We start from the raw sequence: 27,804 nt of genomic DNA, 5'->3' as shown, positions 1-27,804 counted from the left end.
ACTGCATCAATGGGCCTAAGCAGACCTAGGAATGTTTTTCTAGAATGGTACAGGTGTAATCTTTGTAAACTGACCTCTTTCCCGCAAAAAAGACAATGTTAATTTCCAAGTGGCACTTTAATATTTGATGCAATGCTAATTAAAACAGAGTGAAACATTCAAGTAGGAAACTGGTTTAAACCAAAAGCCAGTAATAGATAGCACTCTATTTGGGAAATATGAAACAATTATTAGGGTACCGATTATATTATTCTTTTAACTAAAATTGAAATAAATTTGAATAGAATCTTTTGAAATTGCAAACTACAGTTTTTATGTTGCACAATGTAACAGTTATATACAATTATTTTGAAAAATGTTAAACAGTATATATGTACCAATAGTGAAACACATGAACAGTGACATTCACATATTAATAGAGGAGGGAAGAGAAGGTAGAAAAGGAAGAGGAATTAACTTGACAACTTTTATTAGAAACAATTATAAAAAAGACATTTACCACTAACAATGTAATTCAAATATAAAATTGGTGTGCTGTACACTAGCTTCAAAGAAGGAAGCTGCTTTCACTAGAGCAACTCTGGTATTTTTTTTCACATAATTTTTAAAAGAAAGCCCATTAACACAATGATTGTTTTAATGCTACAGTTTACAGCAAGACAAACTAAAAATAGCAGCAGTTTCACATGGCATGTATCCACAAGGTTACTCCTGTGGTTTGCAACAATACCTAACAAAGTGCTCCCAGTTGATTCCAACGAATAAATTCACAATAGATTTACCTGACAGCAGGTATGGTTTGGCTTGTTGTCCTTTAGACTTTCTCCATGGCACTTCTTATCTCCATGCCCCGATGGAGCAATTTATAAAGTAATTCTTTATATTATCAGGAAAATGCCTTTCTAACGATGCATTAAAACTAAAAAGTAGCACACCATTTCAATGGTTGGGTCTGGATGATATAATATATACTATAGTCAAAGCCTCTTCAGCAGTGGCTCCATCCAGTGTTCTCTGAGCAGCCTTCCTTTGTGCATTGGGATCTCCCTTTCTTCAACTCCCACAAAACATCTCCCAAATCTACTCATGAGAATCCCTTTCCTGACATCCCTAAACCCTCTAGAAATGCATTTAGGGAGTACACAGCACTGAGGAGAACTCCATTTCACTTGGCGGTGGCTATTTTTCCAGAAAATGAGATCTTGAATGTAACTTCTAAATATTGAGAGAAGCAGACAAAAGATTGTTAACTGCATCTTTTAAAATTCAAATTGCATAAGGTTCTTTATAAAACCATTGACAATGCTAAATAGAAACTTAGGAACAGACTCCTCTCTACTGTTCCTAATTCAATCAGCAATAATCAATTATCTTCTTTGTCAGTTTATGAAATAGAATCATTAGTATATTGTGAACTAACTGAACGGTTCATTTTTTTCCCAGTAAGACGAGCAATTCTACTCTGTGCTGTAGATTAGTGTCATTCGATCTGTAAATTGTGCTCGCTCCTCAGCAGCCGCCTTTGCCATTTGTGCTTTCTTCAATTCCCTGCAAAGAGGGTAAAAAATCTGTTATTTCCCTTCAGATATATTGCAGAAATTGTATCTAAATCATTAAAAAGAATCTGAAACAAAGGTATAACATAAATGGCATATCTCCATATTTTACTTTTTCTACAACATGATTAATTTGAGATGGAGTAATTCATAACACCCTGTATATTGGGCTGTGTTACTTCTTTTCACACCAACTTTAATTTGATCGCTCTTCCTATGGAATCATTCTTGTAACATCCCATCTTATGTTCCTTGACTCTTCACAACCAGTTTTATTCTCTCTTGTGCCCACCACCCCAAGAAAAACTGCTCTGATCATACTCCTGCCACTATTCATATACATAATAATACTAGAACATCCCAAATCATATCTATACAGTCTCACCCTAACCACCCCACTATTTTCTTACATTACAACCCACCATTCTCTTATCAATTAACATTCCTTCCTGGCCATTTAAACAGAATAGGCAACAAGGATTCCTTCTTACCACTCTCAATATAATCCTCTCAGATCAATCCTTCTCCAATATACAAAACCTTGATTATGGCACTGCAACTCATTTATTCATCCTTCTACTTCTCACTGAAGGATGACATCCAAGAACCAATTTTCTATTTAATCCACTACTGAAGTCCAAAAATCAAGTCACCCTGGCTACACCTCCAGAGATCTAACTATTTGAAGAACTCTACACAGAACTCCATCAGTTTTCAAACCAAATCCGACTTTGTTCTTAAGCAGACAGCCTTGCTCTGCCCTACAGTCAACCAGCAGCTTACCAGGTGAGGCTCCAACCCCAAATTCAAATATCGCCATGAATGCTGGAAGGATGTTCCAGCCTCATATGTATTTTGGAAGCAGCCTGACAACATTCATGCTGCTTCTTCCTACCATATCCAAGATTGTTCTCCTGCTGCTGTCACTGATGAAATCTTCAAGCCGTCACCCACCAATGCTTCTTCCTTCCTACTTGTCCTGGATTGCCAGACTCTAATGGAGAGTTTTCAGAATTAGCCCTAACTTAGGTCATTTGGTCAAAATCACTGAAATGCTCTTGTAGTTCAATCCTTCATGAGGCTGTGAGCAAGTGTCAAAAACCAACTGCTATATCCACACTAATACCAATGTTTTAATTTGTTGTCTTACTTCCCCAATATTGTTTTGCATATTCTGTAATAACCCTGCTTTATACTCCTCTCTTAAACTTATTCCAACTTTACACACTCGGCACTGGACAATTTACATCACATTTAATACATTTTCAAAAGGAAGGAGAAAGGACTGCAATAAGTATATTAGGTAGTACTCGACTTACAACCTTTTATTTAGTAACTGTTCAAAGTTACAGCATTGAAAAAACAATTTTTCAGGTTATGACCATTGCAGCATCCCTATGGTCATGTGACCAAGATTCAGCTGCTTGGCAACTGGCATATATTTGTGACATTACAGTGTCCCAGGGTCATGTGATCACCTTCTAACAATCTGGAGAAGCCAGATTCACTTAACAACCATGTTACTAACTTAACGGCAGTGATTCATTTAATCACTGTGACAAAGGTAGGTTGCAAAACTGGAAAATTCACTTAACTGTCATGCTTAGCAATGGAAATTTTGGTCTCAATTGTGATTGTAGGTCGAGGACTACTGGTAAAACCTTGCAATTTTGAGCCAATCAGGTCTCCTTTAAGAGCCCTATTGAAAAAAAAATCCATGAATCACAAAATAAAATAAAAAAACAGAATTTGGCGGGCAGGGGGAGGGGAGAATCATGTAATAAAACTAAAGAAAAAAACAGATCCTTTGCTGCCAAACCAACAGAGGGATGGATGAGGGGACTGTAGATGAGTTTCAGGATATATGCAGGATGGGGGATATTTCCTACCAAAATTTGAAAGCTTTTTAAGTTCCATGAGTACGATTTTGTACAGATGCCATTATCCATGAGATAATCCCAATTTATTAAGACTGAAAAGCATGCTATTTCTGACACTGGAGGCACTTCCTTTAAATCATCAATTTCAAGCTCCATTGATAAAGAAAACAAGTCATTTTCATTTTCATGGTGCAACCTGGCATGCCACACGTATGGGTAATTTTCACATTCAATTAGAACATTCACTGAATTCTCACCTTCCTTCTGATTATAGTATTCTATTTATATTCTGTAAATTACCTTTGGGTTTGATTTCATCAACTACACTGATAATACTTTAGAAAACCATCCATCTTCTGGGGATGAAAATCAGGATGGACTTTGCTCATCTATATCATTCTTTAAAAAGGTGATATAAGCATACCTCTTGCAGAACAACAACAATCACCTATCCATTTTCTTCTTATTGGGAACACAAAGATCTTTCCACAGCAAGTGAACACATTGTCTTTAAACACTTAGAAATCACAGTTTCACTCCAACTTTCTGTACTGGCACCCTGAGTTATTTTCTAAAGCCAAAATTTTGATGTTCTAGTTCAAATCCTTATGTATTAATGCTTTAGAAAAATTGCAGACCTCTTTATTTTGTTGGACAGTTGTTTACTATCAATATTACAGTATTTTAAAACTAAAATAGGTATAGTATACATTAAACTTACTTCTGCAACAAAGAGTTTTTGAACTTTTCAGCATTCAGTTCTATTCGTAGCTGATCAGCACTCTTTCTCGCAGTGGATAACAATGCAGAATGCTTAACTAGAGCACCTGCTGAGGGCCTTTTCTCTGGGTCAGGGTTTATCATAACCTGAAATAGATTAAAGATTCGTTGATTAATGTTTTCATTTTCATATATGAAGGAAATATGTATGTTGCTATATATGCTTAAACTTACTTTTAGCAAGTCTAATAAATCTTGAGAAAGAACTTGTGGGATTTGGGTAGTCTTCCTTGTCGAATTTCATGCCATTGATCCCCATTGGCTGGCAATGGTTCTGCCCCAGCAGCACATATCAGAGTTAATGCCAATGCAAAAATATCTGCTTTTGGCAAGTAATTATAGTTCTGAAAAAAAATCGCCATACAAAAGACACCAAATTAAACAATCTTTTTCCCAAATTCCAGCTCTGTTTATAGAAACAGAAATCTAAAACAATCCTTCTGTAAATCTAATCAAGATTAATACTCAAAGTTAGTTGTTTTGCCATAATTTAAAAGTGCATTACCTCTTGTAAACTTCATTGGCAAGAAAACGACTATCTCCTTCCTCCACCTGAGGACTGGCTATTCTAGTGACGTGACCAAGATCACCTTTATTAAACAGTAAAGGATAAAAAATTACTTTCTCAAACTTAAAAAAGGTTTGCATTAATAGATACCACTCTAGTATTCCTACCTATTTTGAAAACAACTCTGCTAGATGACCATTCATCTTCATCTCCTTCTTCAGATATAGTAGTTGAATTGAAGTCCTAGATATGAATATATTACCTACAAAGAATAGATTATTAAAAATGTATCAAAATATAAATTAATTTCAGAGGTAGACTTCTCACTGCTCTCTTGTGCCTCTTTCAATAATGTACACTAGTATTAACAGCTTCCTTGGAAAGAAGTCAAACTTTTAAAGACAAGCAAGCCAACTTAATCCCACAAAAATATTTCCAAAACAAATACAACAGTTGGCCAACCACATGTTTCAAAAAAGAACATTTACACTGTATTCTGTAGTTGGATTTGAAAAGTTTCAGTTGCTAAGGTGTGGTTCACTATTCATTACTACTGTACTGTACATGTATGTTCATCATGGAAAAACATTAAATTGTTACAATGAAGACATCAGATTTAAAGTACTTACTAGGTTTTATATCCAGGTGCACCAGTGACATTGAATGGATGTACTTTAAACCATGAGCAACTTGTAGTAGCAAATCTTTCAATTCTGGTTCACCAAAGTAACGCATATTTCTATAGTTTTCACTTATAGCATCAGCTAAACTGCCACCTGCATATAAAATTAATGATATCTTATTTTTAGCATGTAATATTTAATAATTGTTCTCAAAAATATTTGGCATCATAATGTTTATAGAAGCTATATGTTTACAGAATGGATTTGTTTATTGCTGGTATTTCTACGCCCTTCTACTCCAAACAGCTCCAAGCACAGTGGTTAAGATCACTACTGAGTTCACAATAAGGAAGAAATGGGAAGTATAACTCAGACTTTATATTCATGCTAACTCTAAATGCAAGCAGCACAAGGAAAATCTATGCTTTTTAAAGTACAAGTTCACAATGAACTGAATTACAAAATCCTCACAAATGTAAATAAGCCTGACTTTAATCAAATGCTTTTTAATAATAGTGTGGGAGCCAAAACTATGAATTGGAATGACTGAATTACAAACTAATAATAATCTCAGAAAACCTATTATTTTTAGGCTTCTCTAACTCTATGCAATAAGGAGATATTAACATTAATATTAACTAGATTGTCTAAATGATGCTCATGAATGTATATAAAACATTTGAAATACTTAACAATTATTGATATGCAAAGAAAACATTTCTTTTGTGTAAATTAAGAGTCACATTTGCTTGTACAGTCTGTTTAATTTTTTCAAAAGCTTCAAAAGTTCCTCTGTTATTTTACATCAATAGATGCCTCATAGATGCCACGTGTGACTTTTTCCATTGATTGGGCTGAATCCTGCCTATTGTTAAAATATATCACTGGATCAGAAGGCAAGAAAAAAAATTAAGGAAACTATAGTGCAGAGCTGTGCCTGCTCACAAGAAAACTAAGTAGTAGTAAGACAACGAGAAGTATAAATTTCAGCTTCCGTATGAATTCCTGTTGTCAGCGGACCCGACATTTCCATTGTGGAATAAAAGATAATCCTTTATGTGTACATTTTGAGGGTCGCTCACAATTAATGTAAACAAAATTAGCAGCAGAGAAAATGTATTTCAATATTTAATTTTACAGTTTCAGTTGAACCTGAAGCACATTAGTCAATTACTAACTACAGTATTACAATATTTTTATTTTTTTAGTCAGGAAATTTGAAATAATCAGCCTTGATGATAGATCCATCAAACAAAATAGACAACTATTCTGAGCTCAGGGGAAAAAGTTTTCTTTTAATATTTGAAAGAAAAGCTTCCTGTCTCATTTTATTCAATATGCATAAATTTATTATAATGCAGCTTTGATGATTTAAAGCAGTGTTTTTCAACCACTGTGCCGCGGCACACTAGTGTGCCGTGACATAGTGTAAGGTGTGCCGTGGGAAAATTACTTTATATATAGTCAATATAGGCACAGAGTTAATTTTTTTTAACATTTTCTAATGGTGGTGTGCCTCATGAAAAATTTTCATGAAAAAGTGTGCCTTTGCACAAAAAAGGTTGAAAAACACTGATTTAAAGTATCAAAGTTCTTCCATTTTTGTTCTCCTTTGTCATAATTGTAATCACATACTCAAACACCTGTACAAATTACTGAAACTGAAATCCTCAATTGTTACTAAATCTTGTAAGATATTTTATTTTAAGTAACAAGGATTGACAAATCTGTAACAGACAATAAATATACTATATTTACCTTTCTAAGCCACTTGCTTAACAACTTACTATAGGCATTTTTCCACAGTCATTAGAACAAAAGTTTACTTACCATTACAATATTCATTCTGAATAAGCATTATGATCATCTCAGCCCAAGCAGAAAAGTATCTGACTACATGTGAATGCTGTCCCAAAACCGCATGAGCATAAACTTCTCTAAGAGCATTTTGCCTATCATATTGGGGAAAAAAACAATTTCACTAAAGGTTATTATCAAATGTTAAGTTGTCAAATACGTAGAATTCTGGTCATTTCATTAAAGTAATAATATTTTTTAACTACAATGCATAATGCAATAGAGCAGTGATGGAGAACCTTTTTTCCCTCGGGTGCCAAAAGCACGTGCACACACCCGTAATTAAATGCCCCTTGCTGCCCCACTGCACATGTGCACGCGAAACATCCCGCTGCCCCCTGTGCATGCATGCATGCATGGCTTTCTTGGAGCCTGGGGAGGGTGAAAACAGCTTGTTTCCTGACTTCCGGTGGGCCCATTTTTCACCCTTCCGAGGGTCCAGAGCCTTTCTTGGAGCCTGGAGGGGACAAAAACAGCCTCCCCTTGCCCCCACCCCTGGGAGGCCAGAAACAGCCTGTTTTCTGACTTGGGCTTGGTAGATCTGTTTTTCGCCCTCTCCAGGCTTCAGGAAAGCCTCTTGAAGCCTGGGAAGGATGAAAAATAATCCAATTGGCCTAACGGAAGTTCATTTCTGAATTTCCGGTGGGCCCTTTGGACCTGTTTTTTTGCCATCCACAGGCTTCAGGAGGCCTCCCCATGCACTCCAGAAGTCTGAAAATCAGCTGGCTATGTCTCTGCAACTGACATAGGGCAATGCCTCGCATGCCCTCAGATATGGCTCCGCATGCCATCTGTGGCACGCGTGCCATAGGTTGTCATCATGGCAATGCACTGTTGTCCTATGTGCACTGCTGAAGAATCCAAGCATGGGTTATCTTCAGTCTATTTGGCTAGAGACTGAGGACTTAAAAGTTTTGGCCACCCCTCTTCCTTTGGCTGCTTCCTCAGTTTTTTGATGAAGGTGTGGTTTAGAAGACACAGTGTCTCTGATGCATCAACCACCTCCTTACGCTGGACTAGAAGGCCCCCAGGTGGAGTTGGACTTTCCTGCAGCGCACACAGAACGACCATTCAAATAAGACAACAGTCTTTCTCCTATGCACTGCTTGGAGAGTCCAAGCATGGGACATACACAAACAATGTCTCAAGGGAGGGAAACAGGCTGGTCCAGGGTCCCCACTTCTGTATGAACCATTGTGGCATTCGTCTCTCGAAGGAAGCCTCAGCTGAAGCAAACATGTCCAGTTTGTAATTCCTGATAAAGGGCGTTGGAGAGGCCCAGGTCACCACCCTGCAAATCTCCTCAATTGATGCCTGTGTAGTCCAAGCAGCTGTAGTGGCCACACTTCTAGTTGAATGAGCTGTAATCCAACCTGGCAAGAGCCTGGCTTGATGGTTGTAGGCCATGGCAATACAGGCTCGTATCCAGTGACCAATAGTAAATGGTGTCACCCTCTTCCCCATAGATGTCAGCTGAAAGGAAATGAACAGAGATTCCGTTTGTCTGAAGGAGGACATTCTCCTGATGTATTTACACAGAGCTCACCCTCACATCCAAGTAATGCCATCGCCGTTCCAGAGCCCCTGGCTGAAGGAGATCCTGTCCTGGGGTATCCTCCAAGGATGAGATATGGACAGTCCTTTTAGATCGCCGAAGGACGGCCTCCTGGGCCAGTAAGGTGCCATGAGAAGAATCTCCGACCCCTCCAACAACATCTTTCTGGTGACCCTCAGGATGAGAGGAGGGAGAAGAAAGGCGAGAGGAGACCAGGAGGCCAGGGACAATGGAGAGCATTGGTTGCTTCTGCTCCTCAGGATGGAACCAGGAGAAGAACCTCGGGAGGTGTGCGTTGACCGGGCTGGCAAACAGGTCGACTGTTGGGTGGCTGAACCTCTCATAAAGCTTTTGGAACAGGTCCGAATGCAGGTGTCCACTCAGACTGGTCAATGATAGTCTTGCTCAACCAGTCTGCCTGTGGTGTTGGAGGCTCCCAAGATGTACTCCGCCCATAGGGAGAGGATGTGCTTCTCCACGCATAGGCCTCATCTCTCATATGAGCACCTTGGAATGGGTGCCCCCTTGCCTGTTTACATGTGCTCTGGCGCCACACTGTCTGTGAGCAAGAGACCGTGTTTGTCTGATATCTGTGGCTGGAAGTGGTGGAGTGCCAGATGTGCTCCTCTCAACTCCAGCCAATTGATGTTGTGCTGAAAGTCCTCTGGTGCCCACCGCCGCTAGGTCACGAAGGACTGGAGATGAGCCCCCCCCCCCCCCCCAGCCAAAGAGACTGGCGTCTGACGTTATGCTCAAACGGCTTGGTTCCTTGAATAGGTGTCCTTGTGCCATGGCTGGTGACTTCCCCTACTTCAGGGAGCGGACTCATCCTGAGAGGGACATGGAACTTGACTTTGGAACTGCTGCTCCTGGACCTCTGATGTGGAAGCAGGAATCATTGAAGGGTTTGTGTGTGTAGCCTCGCCCAGGGAATGATGGCTACGCAGGAGATCATTTTTCCCTAGCAATTGGGAAAGAAGCACCTGCAACCTGTGACGAGATGTGACCTGCTCACGATGGATCAGATGGTGGCCCGACGTTCCAGGGAAGAGAAACTTTGGCAGGTCTCGTGTTGATCACCACTCTCAGATGGAGAAGTCTGGTGGAGGGATTCATGTGAATCTTTTCTACGTTCAAAGAAAATCCATGACTCTGGAGTACTTGGACCATGATCTGGAGATCCCGACCTGCCTGAAGCGGTGACGACAACTGGATGAGGATGTTGTCCAGGTAGCATTGTACTCTGATTAGTTGCTCCCGAAGATGGGCCGCCACCACCACTAGTAGTTTGGTGAAGGTTCTGGGGGCCAATGAAAGTTGAAGGGCATGGACCGGTATTGGAAGTGGAGCCCTGCATAGGAGAACCTGAGGACTGCCTGTAGGAGGCCGAATTGGGACATGGAGGTAAGCCTCCTTGAAATCTATAGATGTTAAGAGACCTCCCTGTCTGATGCAACCTAGGATGGACTGGAGGATTTGCTTGTACGCTAAATGTACATTGAGCCATTTCAAATCTAGAATGGCTCTCCATCCTACCAAGGCCTTCAGAACCAGGAAAAGGATGGAGTAAAATCCTATTCCCTGATGTCCCTGGGGTACCGGTTAATGTCCTGCAGTAACCTGGTGTTCACTATGTTGGAAGAAAGGATGGACAAGGGGGCTAAGGGGGTTGCAATTTTAAGGAGCTCCTCAAGTTCCTGGCTTACCCCATACATCTTCCCATCAATCCCACTAGGGGCTGCGATGGCACCTGGTGGTGCCACTGTCACTGGATGACATCGATAAATAACTTAGGGGAAGGAACAACCTCTTGTTCCATCACCAGCTCTGTGAACAGAAGGGAATTAGGATCCTGTGGAACTGGAACCGAATCTGTGGGTCTAGCCCCCTACTCCCATATTGGCCGTTGATTTGGCCCTTAAAGGTAGGGTTTTAAATAGGGCAGGATAAAACAGCCGTGTGAAAAGAAGTCCTTCTGGGATGAGGCCTTCATCCTCCAATAAATCCTGCTCCCCAGGTTCCTCATCACCCATGATCAAGACCTCACTGCAAAGGGAAGGAGAATGGGCATCCTGCCTATGAGGTAAGCCAATTGGAGGGCTGCAACTGCAGACTAGATAAGCAAGGATCCCTACTGGAGGATGGCTCAGGATACCTCTCTGGGTCAATGCTGAATCTATGCCCTGTGTAATGGTCTCAGCTATTATGGCATGTCATTCCTGAGAAAGAGCAGGGGCTGGATCCTCCCCAGAGCGAAAGCCTGCCTCTTGGGAATAAAGGTAGCTGAAAGGCCAGCGGGCATGATAGCTGTAGCAGCAGATGCAGGTGGTAGACAAGAGAGAGAAACGAAATCTTCCTCATAAGGCACTGCCTGAAAGGGATGCATCTCACTGGTATTGGGTGACCATTCTAGTTGACTATCCTCCAGAATCTGTGAAGGCAAATCAATCTCCAAAGGTTGAGAGATCTGGGGCCTAGCCACTGGAGTCTGGAGATTCTATCAGCTTCTGCCTGTTTTGGGGCTTTGGAGATTGTTTATCCAATGCCTTCTGCCTCCTCAAAACAAGGGGAAGAAATAAATCAGTCCCTCTAGCCAGACTGAGGAAAAAAATTGAGGAAGCAGCCAAAGGAAGAGGCGTGGCCAAGCTTTTAACTCTTCAGTCTCTGGCCAAATAGACTGAAGATAACCCATACTTGGACTCTCCAAGCAGAGCACAGGAGAATGTGTGATGCAATTTAGGTAAAACTTCAACCAAACTCATAGGAATGTACAGGAAATAATGTTTCCTGCCATGAGGCAAACAAATTTGTGAATTAGAGATACGCCTGGCCCATTTCTGGTAGTGCCAAATCAAATCCTAGAACAAAATTTGGAAAGGTCTAATGGGGTAAATATGGTGAGCCTGATGCTCCTTATCAATTTTCCTATTTTTTTCATAGCTTATGTGCTAGTCTTCCCCTAACCTCTAATTTTCTAGATCCTTGCTTTTGCTTAGGAACTGCACTTTGCATTTAATTGCAACTTGCTCAAAATTGGTGTATCTATTCTGCCCCAATCTTTCCAGACAACTTCCTTACTTACTATAGCAACCTTGCCCTTTTCCATTAATTCAGCCCAGAACATCTGTATTCTGAATCCATGTCAGGAAACATAAAAATGACTGATCTGTTCATGGCACATTTTGTACATCCCTAGAAAGGAGCTACTGTCAGTTATTTAGTCAGTTATATTTAGTCAGTTATATAGTCAGTTATATTTAGGATTGTTCCAAATATATAGTTGCATTTAATTGTTACTAATACTTACTCATCAACTGAGCCAGCCAATGGTTTCTTAGATCGCTTTATTGCATAGATGCAACCATCAAGCCGTTTCACACATTTGAATACAGAACCAAATTCGCCAGAACCAATCTTCTCCAATTCATGAAATTCTGTGGCATATCGAGATTTCATATTGCTTTCTGTTATGCTGATCCGCTAAAATTGTGTAGAAATAAACACTGCTAAATTCAATGTCACTGCAATGTGTTCATTTAGAAATAGAAAGTTTATGGAATTTATTTTACCTTGGCAGGTCTGACAGTTTCATCCTCAAGTTCTCCATCACTTGCTTCCATGTCCTCATCATAGGAGCTAAATATATAAAAATATACAGAAATACAATGAAATCTTAACTTTCCAAGATTTTTTTCTAAGTAATAATCATTCATTCAGAGGCAAGATGATAGAGGACATGTGGGCAAGAATAATGCTAGGAGAGTACAGAGAATCTTAAATGAAATTCACTCCTTGAGGTAGAATTGTTTCTTATTATATTATGCTGATACCACAGCATTTGACCAGAATAAGATATCTCTGTGAAGCAGTGAAAAGGCAAGTGAGGAAGGGAATTATTTAAAAGAAAAAAAAGAATAGGAATATAAATTAAACAAAATGCAATTATTTTTAATTAGTTTGAATAAATAAAAATAGAAATCTGATCCATAGGAAAAAGCTTGGCCATAAGCTCCTTTCTTAAACAATAAGAACATTTATGCTAGCAATTCTAACCAAGAACCAATCAGTTCGTTTCTCCTGATATATAATGTCCAACATCTCTTTATCTCCACATCAGTGTAAGTAATAGCTTAGAATAAACATAGGAAATCAAGGCTTCAATAATCCAAGCAAAGAAGCTAAACATGTAGCAATTTTGGTAACAGTGACACGTTTTAACATAATGATTTTATTTTGACTATCAGTCCTAGTTTCATGAACTTAGCTTTTTGCAGGGGGTAGGAATCAATTTCCATCTGGTTTAGCCAGAACTCATGTTCCATAAACTTGGGTTCTACTTTCTTGCTCGTTAACTAACATTTAGCTTTCCTTTTCTGTGCATAGTAGAAAGTGAGAGCTTCATTGTAAATTTAAGTTATTGTTGCTTTCAATACAGATGGTTTGAAATGTTTTGCTAAATCATATTCGAAGACCTGACACCATGATTCAATATACAATAACGGGATTTCACATATCATAAAATATATTTTATTAACAATGTTTATACATAAGCCAACAATTTGTTAACAAACCATTTTGATTTAGTCAATGTATAAAGCAGTTATAATTGATCTCAGGTTCATAGATTAGTTTAATAAAATACACATACTAAACTACCCCAAGCTCATATCTACTTTAATTCTAAAAATCCTGTTTTTACTTCTTCAGGCAACCACAGAAATTCTCTATTGCTCCCATTAATACTATTAAATAGTATTTATTACTCATTGTTCACTATGAATCAGTAAGATGATATGGACAAATCCATTTTATTTCTCAAGGTAGGCCTCTGGCTGGTGATTGTAAGAACTATATTTTAATAATGTATGGCAGATCAGATTAGCCAAGACTGTTGTTAAGTATAACACAGATTGTACAACACAAATTGCAGAATTATACTTTGATATCGTGTTTTTATTGTCATTGTACAAAATATATAATGAAATTGGTTGCATTTGTAAGATCTCAATAACAATTTTTTTAAAAAAATTTTTTTAAATATCCCTGAGTATCAAAGATCAATTTTGATACTCACTCATTACAAGTGTTCTCTTTTCTCCTTCGACCCTGTCCAACCGAAGATTGAAGAAAGACAGAGTCTGGAGTAAAGGGATTAATGTTGCACATGAGGGGCTTGTCCTGTATCACATTCCTGTTTTACTAGTTTTCCAACATTCATAAAGAGAGAGCGCACCTCGAAGTTTAGCTGAACTCGAGCCCATTCCTTCAGCTCGACAAAGGAGACTCTGAAAACCAATACAATATGTTTAACGAAATAATGAGCATTTAAAATGTAAATACATCCATATTCTTGTCATAAACCGTTCTTTGTGCTTTTTTCTGACACACTGCAGCAGAAATTGGCTTCTGGTGTTATTCTTAATGCATAACTCCTCTGACAATGAACAAAACAAATCATTATGGGAAGAAATACTGTAAAATATTCAGCTATTTTCAGAGTTAAGTTGCAATCAAGCTATGAGTTTAGCTATTTTAACAGGCAGATAAGTTATTTTCTGTCACATGGGTGCTCAAACTCAATTTCATTGAGGGCCGCATCAGCGTTGTGTTTGATCTTGGGGGGGCAGGGAGGGCATGGCCAGCTCAACTCCATTCGTGTTGGGGGCGCCTGTAGCAGCCCGAGTGCTCTGCCAGCAAAAGCAGAGCTCAGGAGGGCTTTCATCCGGCCACCCAAGCTCTGTTTTCTCCAGCAGAGGAACCGTGGGATTGGTCCCTTGCTGTTCCCCTGTTCTATCTGTACATCTTGGAACTGAAGCCAAGATACGGTGTAAAAAACCATAAATAATACATGCTTAGTATTAAGTCTTTAAAAGTTTCTAATCAGAAATAAAATCCCCCCCTTTTTTTTTTCACCAGAAAATCCTGCCATGTAAACATAGGCTTATTTAAAAATCAGGACATCAATGGGCAAGCTGGCTGTAAGGCATGTGAAAAGGTCTGCCTTTCCCACTAACTCATTTAATTTCTCTCTGGGCATGTGGCAGATTTTGCCAGTCAGTTTTACACTTGTCTATAGGAGTTCATGTCCTTTACAATGTTACTCTCATCTTCTTGTTCGTTTGAATTGGAAGGAACACTATTCCTAATGGCTAATGGTTAAATATAATATATATTGCAACAATGAGACTATTTCAAAAATGAAACAAAAATTGAAATTTCTAGCAAATTTTGGCCAATTTTAGGATAACAAGTGCTAATAATATTTTAATAAACCAATGTTAGTAAAGGTATAGCTGCTGCTTACTTCATCAAATGCATAAAATGGGCCCAACTGATATAGGACTACATTGGGGCAAGATAGGGTGTCTAAAACTTTTGTCTAAAGTTTTCACTCAATGATGCTGTTTAGTTCGCTTTTCCAAAACAGTCGCACTGAGGTCTGTTATAGAGCAGGGGTCACCAACCTTTTGGGCCTCAGGGACCACTAACTAAATCCCAGAGGACCACTAATATGATCTGCCTAGTGACTGCTAGGTGGGTGTGACAAGATGATAATGTGACCTGCATGGGTGTGGCCAACTGATGTTCACTCACCATAGAGGGCGCTTTGCCAGCCTCTACTCACCACTCCTCAGGTGCCTGCCCGGGCTCCTTCGGGGCCCAACAGGAAGCAGTTGCTGAAGCTAAGCAGTCACCATGAGACAGAGTAGGCAAAACAGCTTAAGTTCAAATGTATCTGACTGAGAAAGGCTCAGCAGATAGCACCTCATGAGGATTACGAGCATAGGCTTTCCAAGCAGAGGGAAGACCTGTGGAGTGCAAGGCCAGGTACCAATACCTGGAGGCTCAGTGGACTTGAGATGGTCAACCAGTTCCAGGCCATGCTGCAGTCCCACTGGAACAAGCCCTCTGCTCTTCGCCAACAGCGGCCACTTCCTCCCAGCCTTCATCCAAAGCCCACACTAGGAGGCTGAAGCAGACCCCAAGTCAGAATTCTGCCTCCCTTCGACCCCACACAAAAAGACCCAGGAAGTGGAGACTCTCTGCAGTAACACAATGTTCATTGCAGGTACCCAGCCCAAGGGGCATAGTTTGAGGGACCCCTGATTTAATGCAAAAAAAAAATGTAAATAATTTTTCTGCAGACCACAAAATTTTCTCTCGGACCACCAGATGGTGACTGCTCCTAGAATGTCCTGGATGGTTTAAAATGCTCTGATATTCTTCTTTTTTTCTTGTTTTGAGTCAAATGGATACCTATTAATTCTTTTGTGCAAGCTTGCCCATTGTCCTAAGTAGAATCCAGAGGTGAATTGCAGTATATACCACATTGAAAGAATAACAAGTGAAAGCGTCCCTCATCTTGTCTGTGTACTTGTTGGTGTTGCTGATGTGGAAATGGGAGCAAAGTATACACCTAGTTTATTGCAAGGTGTGTACTCATGCTTGCATTTTTTTTTCATGTTTCTTGTGCTCATATGCATCTGGTGTTTGTCCATATGTAAGCATGGCCTATCAATACAGAAAATGTGCACTGTCATTGTCCAATATAGGCTATAGCTTACTCATAATGTATTTCAGTAGCTTGAGCTGTAGGTGATACCTATTGGTATTCTGTTCTGTCGCTTTTTAAATAAATCCTTCCTGGGACTTCAACGTCCTGAGTGATGGTTTTTCAGAATTGTAGAAGATTCCACTCATCTTAATCAAATAACCTAGAATAGCTGAAGGAATATAGAACTGATCTTATAAATTTAAGAAAGCTGAAAGTTTCCCCCTCTCACTTTCAAGATGTCCATATGGAAAATCAGAACTGATATACAGAATCTAGATTTCCAGCAATAATTATACACTCTAACCTTCATGAACCTATTCTATCAGTAAACGATTTGGCCAGAAGAATGTTACAACTCAGATTTCATCAGTTTAAGTAAATTTAAAATACGCATTAATCAGATTACATATTCTGATTCTATACAAATCCACTCATAGCTGAGATTGGATGCACACCTTTATATGTATATTTATTCTATGTATGTTCTACTTACTGAAACTTTGAATCTTTTGATAAATATGAAATACTGATGTAGCAAGCAATAATAAGAATTTCTATCAGTAACAATGCAGGAAATCAATTAATAATAGAATTTACTAGTGAGTCTTTATCCAAGTAATAAGTAGCGCTAACAAGCTTAGCTTTCTGAGATCAGCCAAAATGCACTACAGGTAGTCTTTGACTTATAACCATTCATTTAGTGAAGTGACTTTTCAAAGTTATAATAATGCTGATAAAAGTGACTCATAACTAGTTCTTGCACTTACGACCATCCAATGTTCATGGGCACTTGGCAATCAACATGTATTTATGATGGTTGCAAGATCCTAGGATACGTGATTGCTATGTGGCTTCCCATACGCAAAATCAATGGGGAAAAACGGATTCACCTTAATAACTGTGGCAAAAAAATTTCATAAAATTGGGTGTAGTCATGTGTTGATCACATCACTTTGCAGAGGACATCCTAGTCCCAAATGTGATCATAAATTGAGGGACTATCTGTAAGTATTGCCACATACCAGAAAATAAGGTCATTATAAATATACGAAGCTGTACAAATCTAAGTCAGTTCATTAGTTTCTCTGGCCAAGTACTTCTGTGAAGTATCAATGGCTGTACATTGTTTGGGGAAAATGAGGTATTTTCACTACCAAACACCCAGTCTTTCTAATCACAGAAGCCATGTGATATTTACATATATACATTCTGAGTACAACACTTTAAACTCAAATTATGCATTAAGCTCTGATCCTTTTTTGACAGTGGTTTAAAAATATTGTACCTAATTTGTGACCTATAATTACAGCAAGACCAAACTAGAGTCATTTGTTATAACTAATGCATAATTTGAGCCTTATATTGTCTGATTACTGCATAATTTTCACTTTTATAGTAATTTTATTGTTATTAACAGCTAGTTAAACTCTACAGAAAATTGCAATATTATATGCAGCACAGCCCTATTATTAGAACATCATGAATTATCTCCTTGGCATTGTTATGGCTGAGGCAGGCAAACTTTGATCTCCAACATCAATTGTGATTTCCCAAACTGGGTACAAATATTTTTTTTCCAGAAAACGTACAGTGTCCTTTATACCTAGTACAGGTGAAGGTAAGGGATAACATAGATATTTAGAGCCTCTGCAAAGTTTAGGACAAGCATTTGACTCTTCAAAATACTCAAACCTCCATATTTCAGTTCTACCACACCAGTGACAGGCACTAAAGAGGTTATATGGAAGATATGTATCACAACATTCCATTGAAAATGATTGCAGTCCCCTTGTTTTAGGTCTTGAAATATCTAGGATAGAGTATAAATGACTAATATCCTAAATGCAAACCATTTATACATATTCACAAACTCACAACAAAAGCTGTTATAAAAACATGAGTATGATTTCCAATGGAATCTATGCAAAGCACATACAATTTTTCTATACATCTAAAGTTTCCCCCGATTCTTCATAGGTTCCTGAATATATATCAGTAATCCAATCTAGAATTCAGTTATGTCTTACTATAAGTAAAATCATAGTTATATTTCCTTCCAATTCATTTGGAATATCAAGATTATCTTAATAGGCATGAAAGCCAGCAGAGTGACTATCAAATCCAACTTCCCTCCTTACAGAGTTGTTCTGGGGGGAAAATGAGGAAGAAAGATTATTACATATGTTCACCTCTTTGAGTTACTTATAAAGCAATAAAGGTGGGATAAATATCTAATAGGCTTCCATTTTTAAGATAAGCTTTATCTTACACATACAGTATTGACAGCAAAACATTAATTTTATAGTATGAATGACAGCCTCACAATATGCTGTTATTACTAATTTAGAGGGCTTGATACATAAATATCAACAGAAAATTAGTCAGTTGCAAAAGTATTGATTCTACAGTTTTGTACAACTTGACCATTTTCTTAAGAAAAGCAATACATCACTTTCAGAACAAGCATACAATTGTGGTCTCAAAATCAACTCATTCATCTCTCAGATTTCTTTAAAATATAAAATTTACATAAACTTTCATGGACGCTTTACACATTTTAAAGTAAATGCTTTGCTTAGAAAAATCACAAAACTTTCTCCATTATTCTTTCTTTTAAAAAGGGTGATTTCCTAATATACTGAGTGATCCTTGAACTGATTTCTTTCAGGAAAGTAAACATTCCAAAATCACTAAGCAAACCAGAAGGTCAGCATTAGGATCATAAAGGTTGAGTACTTTTGTGAGCCAATTGTAGTGGATTTACCACATACTTCACAATATGAGGGAAATTATTTTGTTACAAATTTTAGTTTAGTTACATAATCTTAACTGACAATCTGTGGGCAGGACTTACCAAGATGCCAAGTTTTTTGTAATAGGCAAGCAAATCTGTTACATAGCTATTATGATAAAAGTGTTTAGCAGGGGGGGGGGGAATTGCTCTTATTCTTGGCATTGATTTATGATCTGAGAAATGAAGGGCTGCCAAAATTTAAAAGTCCTCCTAATGACTTTAAATCCACTCTGTCTTTAGCAGAGCTTGTCTGCCTCTTATAATGCTACCTGCAGCCAAATATCAACCACAGATAAAGTGGCACTTAGGACATTCAAATACATGCTGAAAGAAGCTGTAAGTGTGAAACGTGACCCTTATCATTACACACAGGAGGAAGACCCAGCTAAATAGACTGAAGGTTAAAACTCCAAGTCGAATTCATCATACTTCTTGAAAATTGTCTTCTGCCTTCCCACAGGGGTTGGGCATTGGTCAGCTTCTTTCCCTCATCGTTAACATTTGAGACCTTTAATAGTGGAGAAAACAAACATACATACACACACACACACACACACACACACCAGGGAAACACTCTAAACCTGGCACCAAATGAATAATCCCTCTGAAATGTCCTACGCAGAAAAATTGACAAAGACAAAAGGGGGCGTGGCAGTTAATCCAAGAGTGCCTTTTGCCGTCTTCCCTGAAAAACAATTCTTTTTTTTTCCCCACACCAGGCAATACCGACTTTATTCTGACCACACAAAAGGCCAAGAGGTCATGGTCAGGGAGGCCAAACGATCTACTCGCCTGGCAGAGGATCGACCACCTAAACTCGCCTGAGGTTCCCACATCACCCACGTGCTCGAACGAAACAAAACCAAACAGGGTTCCGATTCTCGGTTGGTTTCCCCAGCCCTCTCTCAAAAAAATAGCGTCCAGCTGTTTGTTTGTCCCGCCGAAGTGGCCAAATGTCCCTTTCCTCCCAGCCCTCCACCGGCAACAGAAGGAAGGCGCTCCTTCTCTCGGCCCACGGGCCGCGCGTTCCGCCCACCTCACCATTGTCTTCCTCCAGGGCCCCTTGCCCTGCTAAGCCTCCTCTCTCACCTTCGGCGTATGCGGAGTATCGAAGAGGCGCAATTTGCGAAAGGTCTTGTGCGGCGGTGTGCCGGGATACTCGGGCAAAGGAGAACTGGGATCTGGGTGTTCCCGATACCGGATTGTATCCGTTCGCGGTGGCGGCGATGACGACTGATCGTAGAAACGGCGAGGACCCTTCATCGGCGGGGAGCCAGCCATGAAATAAGCTCCGGGGGATTTCACTGGGGACGAAGAGCCGAAGCCTTCCTCTTCCCACGAGTCTCCTTCCTCTCCCGGGAGCGCGGTCGAGGCCAGTTCTCTCCCAACCTGCTCGGGTTGCGCGGTGGCTGAGGCTCCAACCGAGCCGGAGTACGATTGACCGAAAGAGGGGAGTCGGGTTCCTGGAAGGCCGAATCTTCCGCGGTGCTGTTACCGCTGCTGCCGCCTCCCTCCTCTTCCTCCTCCTCATAGCCGCCTTCTTCCTCTTCTTCCTCCTCCTCGCAGTCGCTTCCACCGCCCGGGAAAAGCAGTTTCTGCCGGATAGGGGCCGCAGCGCTCCGGACCGTCAGGCGCCGCGCCCCCGTGGCCAACGACGGTGGCTGCCGGCTCAGGAAACTCATGGTGGTGGCCGAGATCGTACACGCTCTTTTCTCCCTGCCGAGGCTTCCGTTCAGACAGGCGCTTTTGACAGGCCAAATCCTGCCCCCCTGCGGTCAAACTCTCCTCCGGCGCGCGTTCACACAGTCACCCGACGAGGTTCCCAGCTTGTCCCCAAAACCTCCGGCGCTCTCTACCCAACCCACAGAATCGCCTGTTCAGACTCCGCGGCTTTCCCGCGACCGTTAGTCACGTGCCGGTCACACTGGCCAATCACACACGCCCCCTCCGTTTGAAAACACCAGTGGCGAGAGGCGGGGCCCAACGTGATGACATCAGCGATCATTTGGCGCGAATTCGGGGGTGAAAGAGGGAGGGGTTGGCTTATTGGTGGGTTGGAGTGAGTGTGTGGAGGGGGGCTGAGGGGGGGGGAGTTTGTCGTCTGAGAGAATGGGGGAAAGTGCTTGAAAGGAGTAAACGTGACTGGAAGTTTAGCATTTGATCTTGGCGGAAGCGCACGGGGGGGGAGATAAAGGAGGGTTTCAAGTCTGCTTCAAGCGGTCGGGCCTGACTCAGACGGAATTCCCATATCTAAAGTAGCCCGAAACTGCGCGTTTTAGTCATTATACGTGTCATCAATCTCCCAGTTAAGGCCTCTTCCTTCTGGATGCGCTTTGCTGCCTGAGGCCAACAGTTTTATAGTCTCCGGGAAGCTGAATCAGCGCTCGTTTAAGATCAGCGAGCCTCACGTTGAGCCGAAAAAACTGCCAATCTTGATCAGAATGATTTAACCCACCGTCGAAACTGAGTCGATAACGCTCCGAAAGAATGAGGGCGCAAAACTCCGGATGTAGACCGGCTTGCGCAAACCCGAACGTCTCCTATTCCCTTTGAGATGAAACAAATGAGGCGCCCTGTATAGACCCTTTCCCCCCCCCTCAGCTTTCTACGCGGATTTACTCGGTCCTCGAGGCTGCAGTCACGGAGCCCCGTCTGTTGAACGTAGCATTGGCGTTAATTAATCGCTTTCTTGCGCTTTTTATTTTTCTCTCCCCTCCACCCCCAATGGGAAACAGCCAGAACTTTTTTTTTTTTTTTTTTGCGGTTTACATTTAGAATTGAGACCGTTGTGATAAATGTCTCCTCCAAACGGTTAACCGCAGGGGAATGTTGCTCGCGCTAAACTGTTTAAAGGGTTTCGTCCCTGCTGAAAACGGAAACTCGAGACTGCGAGGAGAAAAGCCTGTACACGACTTTCGCCTGCCTGAACAGGCAACGCCCGCGGTTAGACTTCCCAGCCAAAAAAAAGAAAGGGGGGGGGGACAAAAAAAAACAAACCGAACCGAAAGCGGCCTCAAGGGGCAATGGTGGACTTTTAAGGCTTGTCGGAAAAGAAAGCGCAAGTTGTCATATGAAGGCGTGAGATTGTCGACGCGCAGAGGGAAAGCACCGTGTACAAAATGCGGTCTCATCGATGGTCCCAGATGGGTTTTTACTGAACTGCAATGTAGTGCTTTCTTCTGTGTTGTCTCCTGCACCATTTGTTTCCTGCTACGGTGCCATTGAGCCAATTACTATTGCGCCTTCTCTACAGTCTCTCCAGCTGAAATAACTACGTGAAAGAAAGAAAAACACGTTTGCAACAAAACAGCCCCGTCCCCATGTTTGGCCTGGCCGTATGAGGACTTGGATCTACAACTCAACAGTTAATTCATAGTTTGTCTTTGAATTTACTCCAAATGTAAAACATTTTTTAAAATTCTAAATAAAACGGGCTTAGTGGACGCAAATCTAAGGTTAATATACAGAAGCCAAGACGTTTTTACTTTTGTCTCTGAAGATAAACTATGGCTGGTTTTAAAAGTCTGAACAATATAGAAATTCTAATGTATGTTTATTTAAAATCAAATATCAAAGACAAATACCTAATTGTCAACATGTATGTTGAGAATGGCTATTATGATAAACACTTGTACTGCTTAAGAGGAAACAGATAATCACTGATTTCTGCATTCATCTCTGAAGTGTTTACAACTTTCACTCATTCACAATAAAGATTAATGTATATCTAAAATTTGGCACATGCATGTTTATATATTTAACTTTATGCTTAAGTAGCTGTGTTCACCCCTTGCTATGCCATGGTTTTACCTATAGCTTATTAAATGAACCATAATCAATTTGCATGGTCACTGCATTTTGATCAAAATCAACCAACCATATACTGTATAAATCAAGAAAACTAAAAATTAGGGTTTTTTTCTAAGTGCATGGTAGCATTTGTCAAATACTGAGCCAGATGCTGAACTCTGCTTCCTGTGATTAGGATGTGACTTCAGTTGTTTTGTTACCTTAGCAAAGCCTCAATAAGAATTGTATTTACATAGCCCCAGGCTAATTAAACCATAATTTGCTGAATTAACTCATTGGTATGTACAATACACTAAACTACAAATTAACTAAACACCTTTTGTATGCTGATCAAATCCAAACCCAGCCTTGTTTGAATTGTGCTTAATAGTTCCCTGGAAGCTATTTCCCAAGGGAGCCAGTCAAAAATTAGGAAACATACAAGTGCTGAGATTACAAGCTTTTAAAATTACAAATGTAATAATAAACTGGAAAGTAGTTTTGTACTAGTTAAAGGTCCAGGCTAGAAACTAAGAGTCTAAGCTCTATTCCTGTCTTAAGCAAAAGGCCAATTGAGTGATCTTGGATCTTAGGCAGTGGCAAATGGCTTCAAAAAACATTGCTAAGAAAACTGCAGGGACTTGTCCAAGTGTCTCTAGGAGTCAAAAAACTGGCACCAAAGGGCAGTGGGGGGAGCTACATGTGGAGCAATAAAAACAATACCAGTTGAAGATACTGGAACAGAAAAGGGAAAAGTATGAATAACTTTTTCATTTGTTCTTTCTAGCATTCTTCCATTCTTCTGGGTTAAAAGAAACATGACACTATATTAATATTTTGTTTATTTGTTTTATTGATTTACAGAGGAATGTGTGCTATTGTTAAATCACTGTTACCTGCCTTGTCTCATTTGCCTGCATATGTCATTGTGCTGTTCATTGGTTTTATGAACCTTATCTGAAGAACCATTCATTTATGGTTTTTCAGAAATTATTACCATCTAATTGTTTTTTTTGTGAAAGATAACCTACGTAGAATAATCTATTAAATTTCCAAGATCAGCAAAAGGTTTGATTAAATAAATCCCGAGGCCCCTTCTGCTTCTATAATGACAAATTTATATGAACAATAAAATTGTCATCTGAAAGTGACATTTTTGCTGTAATTCCAGCTGATTTTCTAAATATGTTGTGACAAAAGGAAATGCAAAAGAACACAGAGCGAAGGGGTCAATACTGGTCTGGAAAGGGGAAAGTACATTTTATATATATTAATATAATCATTACAATCATAATTATTCAATGTTTTGACTATAAGAGTGAGACTTTTTTTAAGTCTTTCAAAAAATATGATTTGTGTAGGACTAATGCTGCCGTCCAAATAGGTGCTGCAACATTGTAAGTACAATTTACGATACACAATATTTTATTTTCTAAGTATACTGTATGAACTGCTTTTTACCAGTGACACTTGAGAAATATAAATACCATTAAGGAGTCATTCATGCATAATGGGGCCACTTGCAATATATTTTCCAAGATAACCGTTGAAGTCTTCTTGGACAACCTGGAAACAGCACAAAGTATGCCAAAATAGTCTGCTCCAGTAATAAGGTTGGAGAGAGGTACTGAACGTGGCATGCAAAAACAAAAGAGGTGGGCCTTGCATAAGATGGTCTGACACTGCCTCCATTAGTTTAAAACCCCAGTTTCTCCCCCTGGCTAGATTGCGCTGCTACTGTTCTTAACAGTTTACTGCAGGACAAGAAATGGATGGATTTCTCAGCTGCTGGAAGAAATTTCTACCAACTACTCCATCACACATGTTCCAGGTTTGGAGCTTTTCTGACAAAAAGTCAGTTTTGTCAGAACAGTTTTAACCATCTCTCAGACCCAATGCAGTTTGTTTTATAGAGGCCCTGATCCACTGGATTCTGTATCAATAACAGTACACCAAGAAATCCCTGTGTCTTTTTCTAACTATTGGGTGTTACTACGGAATGTTTCTGGAGAGAACCAGAGTCCAGATCCTCTCTAAGCATAAATAGATTTATGGTGGTAGGAAAACAGAAAATACTGCTTTCACATCATGTCAGAAAAAAATCTGAGTTTAAAAAAGTCTGGATCATGTGGAAGTATCCTTTAATAATTGATAAAGAAAGTTAAGGAGTTGTTTGTAGATTGAATGACAACTTCCAGTGTCTCTTGCTACTAGTCATATTTCTCGAGAAATGTCAGCATATGAAATTGCTAACAGATGGATGACCACAGGTTGACTACCTGTAACAGAGGTACAATACATAAGACGCATCAATCAGATAAAGAAAGATTCCACAATAAGTACCAGAAATACAATTGGTACATTGCAGGGACGTGCAGTCAGGGGAGGTGGGGCCTCACCAGTCTCATGAGGAAAAGGAAATAATTTTTAAAATAATTTAAAAGGCCAAGGTAGTTGCTGCCAGACTCCAAGTCACAGTGACTCTGAGTCTGCTTAGTGCTAACTGTAGGGGAGGCGAGAGAACTATGGGCCTCCTTTGCATAAGGAATTTTTCGCCTTTTAAGAGTTAAGCAAGGGTTAAAAGGTGAAAAATTCCGTATGCAAAGGAGGCATGTGATTCTCCCGCCTCCTGATCTGGGAGCAGCAAACCTTGCCTAAGTAAGTTGCTTTTTTATTTAATTTTTTACACTTTCATCATGGTGGGCGGACAAGAGGAGAGTTGAAATCGACAGCTGGAAAAGGTATGTGGATTGGACAGAGGGAGGGGGGATTCAAATTATTTGTAATGTAAGTAATTGTAATTTGTTTTTATTGTGTGTGTGTGTTTAAAGTGTCAGCGTGCCGCCCGGCCACAAACCAGGACATGTTTCGCTGTATGGCAGGCTGAGGCGGCATGCACTTTAAAGTGCCGGCACGCCTTCCAGGCCGGCCATTACCACTGAATGGCTGGCCTGGAAGGCATGCTGGCACTTTAAAGTGCCAGCCCGCCTGTCCGCCATAGAGCGGGCTTGTTCTCTGCTTTAAGGGTGCTTTGAGTGGGAAGGGGGGGCTCTGCTTGACTTTCCCCCCTCTCCTCAGGTGCAGCTGGGGCAAGGGGGGTGGATGGTGCGTGCGCGCACTATTCCGGCTGGTGGGGGTAGGCGAAATCCTGCCCGCTTGCCTCATTGGTGGTGAACCTCAGCGCACGTCACTGGTACATTGTATTCAATAGGTCAGTGGGGAACAATGAAAAAATAATGGGGCAAAGTTCTAAGTAAACTTATAAAAGAGGAACAAATGTTATTTACTACCTAAGAGGATGTGGGGATAGAATGTTGAATTAGATTTCAAAACTTTGTCCAGATTAGGCTGTTCTCACATGAGACAAGAGTTCTCATTTGTATAAAATTCAGGGTTTTCCTCTGAGCTATACGACGAAGAGGAAATGCTCAACATTCAAAATCTATCACTGGACAATGACTTTTTTTAGTACCAACATGACCAGGTTGTGTGGCAATTCTGCCCTAGTGTGCAGAGCCACTCATGCTCTAGTCATCTCTTGGTCCAATTAATGCAACACACTCTACATGGGTTTTAAGAGTTTTTGGAATCTACAGCTAGTGCGGAATGCAATGGCGTACTCTAAGGTGGTATGTAATACTCCTGTTGTATGTGCTGCTTTAATTACCAATTTGCTTCTGAGTCCAATTCAAGAGGTTGGTTATTACCTTTAAAGCCTGATATGGCAAGGGGCCAGGGTATCTGAGGAGTCATCTCACTCAATGGTACTAGCCACTGCATTCACACCAGAAGGCTTGCTGCGGACCTGTTGGCCAAGGAATTCTGATGTGTAGGATTAAGGAGAAGAACCTTTTTTACTGTGGCCCTGACCCTGTGGAACACTGCACCATTGGATATGAGAACTATACCAACACTTTTGGCCTTCTATAAGGACATTAAAATGTTTTACCAGTAGGCGTGAGGCCCCAAAAGGGATGCTTACCTCTAGGTGGTTGACAGAGTAAGAAGACCCCATCTGTCTCCTTTGCTTCTGGTTTTATGCGTAGTTTAATTTTTTTTTAAATTGCATAGTTTTAAAATATTAATTTTTTCTATTTATCTTTTTTTGATATGTAAGTCACCCAGAGTTGCCTCATCAGGGAGATAAGCAGCATATAAATTTAATAAATAAATACACTTTATTATTTATCTTCAATATTTACATACCACTTCAATAATGAAAGTTCTTTGCATAGAAACAATTAAATGCAAGAATACAGCATGACAATAATACCGGTACCTAATTTCAAAACCAGTCTGTGGATAAGCAAACAAGTGAACATTAGAGATATATTGCAATGTGACCTTTGTGCGTTAATTATCTTAGCCTTTGTTGGATTGATAACATTGTTTGTTCCTGCTCCTAAACATTCTTAACCAAAGCTAATCAGCAACATTGTATATTGAACAACTCTAGTTTCCTAACTAGGGAAGGTAAAACAACACATTACAACACACTTAAGAGCTTTCCAAAATTCTCAGAAGAAAATTATACAGTATTAATGCAACATAACATGAAATGGTTCTAGTTATTTTCCTGTAGTTGCTCTGGCAGTAGTGGAATCTCTCCTGGTAGTTTTTAAAAGTCTTTGGCGAAATATGCTTGATTTAAGGACTTTGCTTATTGTTGATTTATTGTTAGTTTTATATTCTGACTTTCCATCAGAAGCTTTAGACATTGTGCATAGTACACCTTCTTTAATTTTTCCACATAATCTTAACCTGATCAGTTGGTTGGGCTGAGAGGAGAGAAGTCTAAAATCACCCAATGGATTTCAATAGCTGGTTGAATAATAACCATTACTTGAGGCTGCTTAAAGTTATCCTTAGTTGTTCTAGTATTAAATTAACATTTTCTTCTTTAAGCA

At 40.0% G+C, this 27,804-nt stretch overlaps 1 protein-coding gene across 1 annotated transcript; it reads right to left on the bottom strand.

Annotated features, from left to right (window-relative positions):
* Window positions 1-452: 452 nt before the first annotated feature.
* On the bottom strand, window positions 453-21,090 carry WEE1 (WEE1 G2 checkpoint kinase). The gene is given in 17 exon segments (XM_032225119.1): window positions 453-1,475; window positions 1,477-1,548; window positions 4,158-4,303; window positions 4,391-4,434; window positions 4,437-4,563; window positions 4,724-4,806; window positions 4,892-4,957; window positions 4,960-4,986; window positions 5,354-5,500; window positions 7,178-7,299; window positions 12,067-12,239; window positions 12,329-12,395; window positions 13,834-13,919; window positions 13,921-13,986; window positions 13,988-14,044; window positions 20,198-20,511; window positions 20,514-21,090. Coding segments are annotated over 17 exon segments (1,965 nt in total). The 5' UTR covers window positions 20,791-21,090; the 3' UTR covers window positions 453-1,384.
* Between the last annotated feature and the right edge of the window lie 6,714 nt (window positions 21,091-27,804).

This window comes from Thamnophis elegans, chromosome 1, assembly GCF_009769535.1.
Source record: "Thamnophis elegans isolate rThaEle1 chromosome 1, rThaEle1.pri, whole genome shotgun sequence".
Classification (NCBI taxonomy): Eukaryota; Metazoa; Chordata; class Lepidosauria; order Squamata; family Colubridae; genus Thamnophis; species Thamnophis elegans.
Note: the sequence above shows the minus strand (reverse complement) of the source record. Positions and strands in the feature narration are given on the sequence as shown.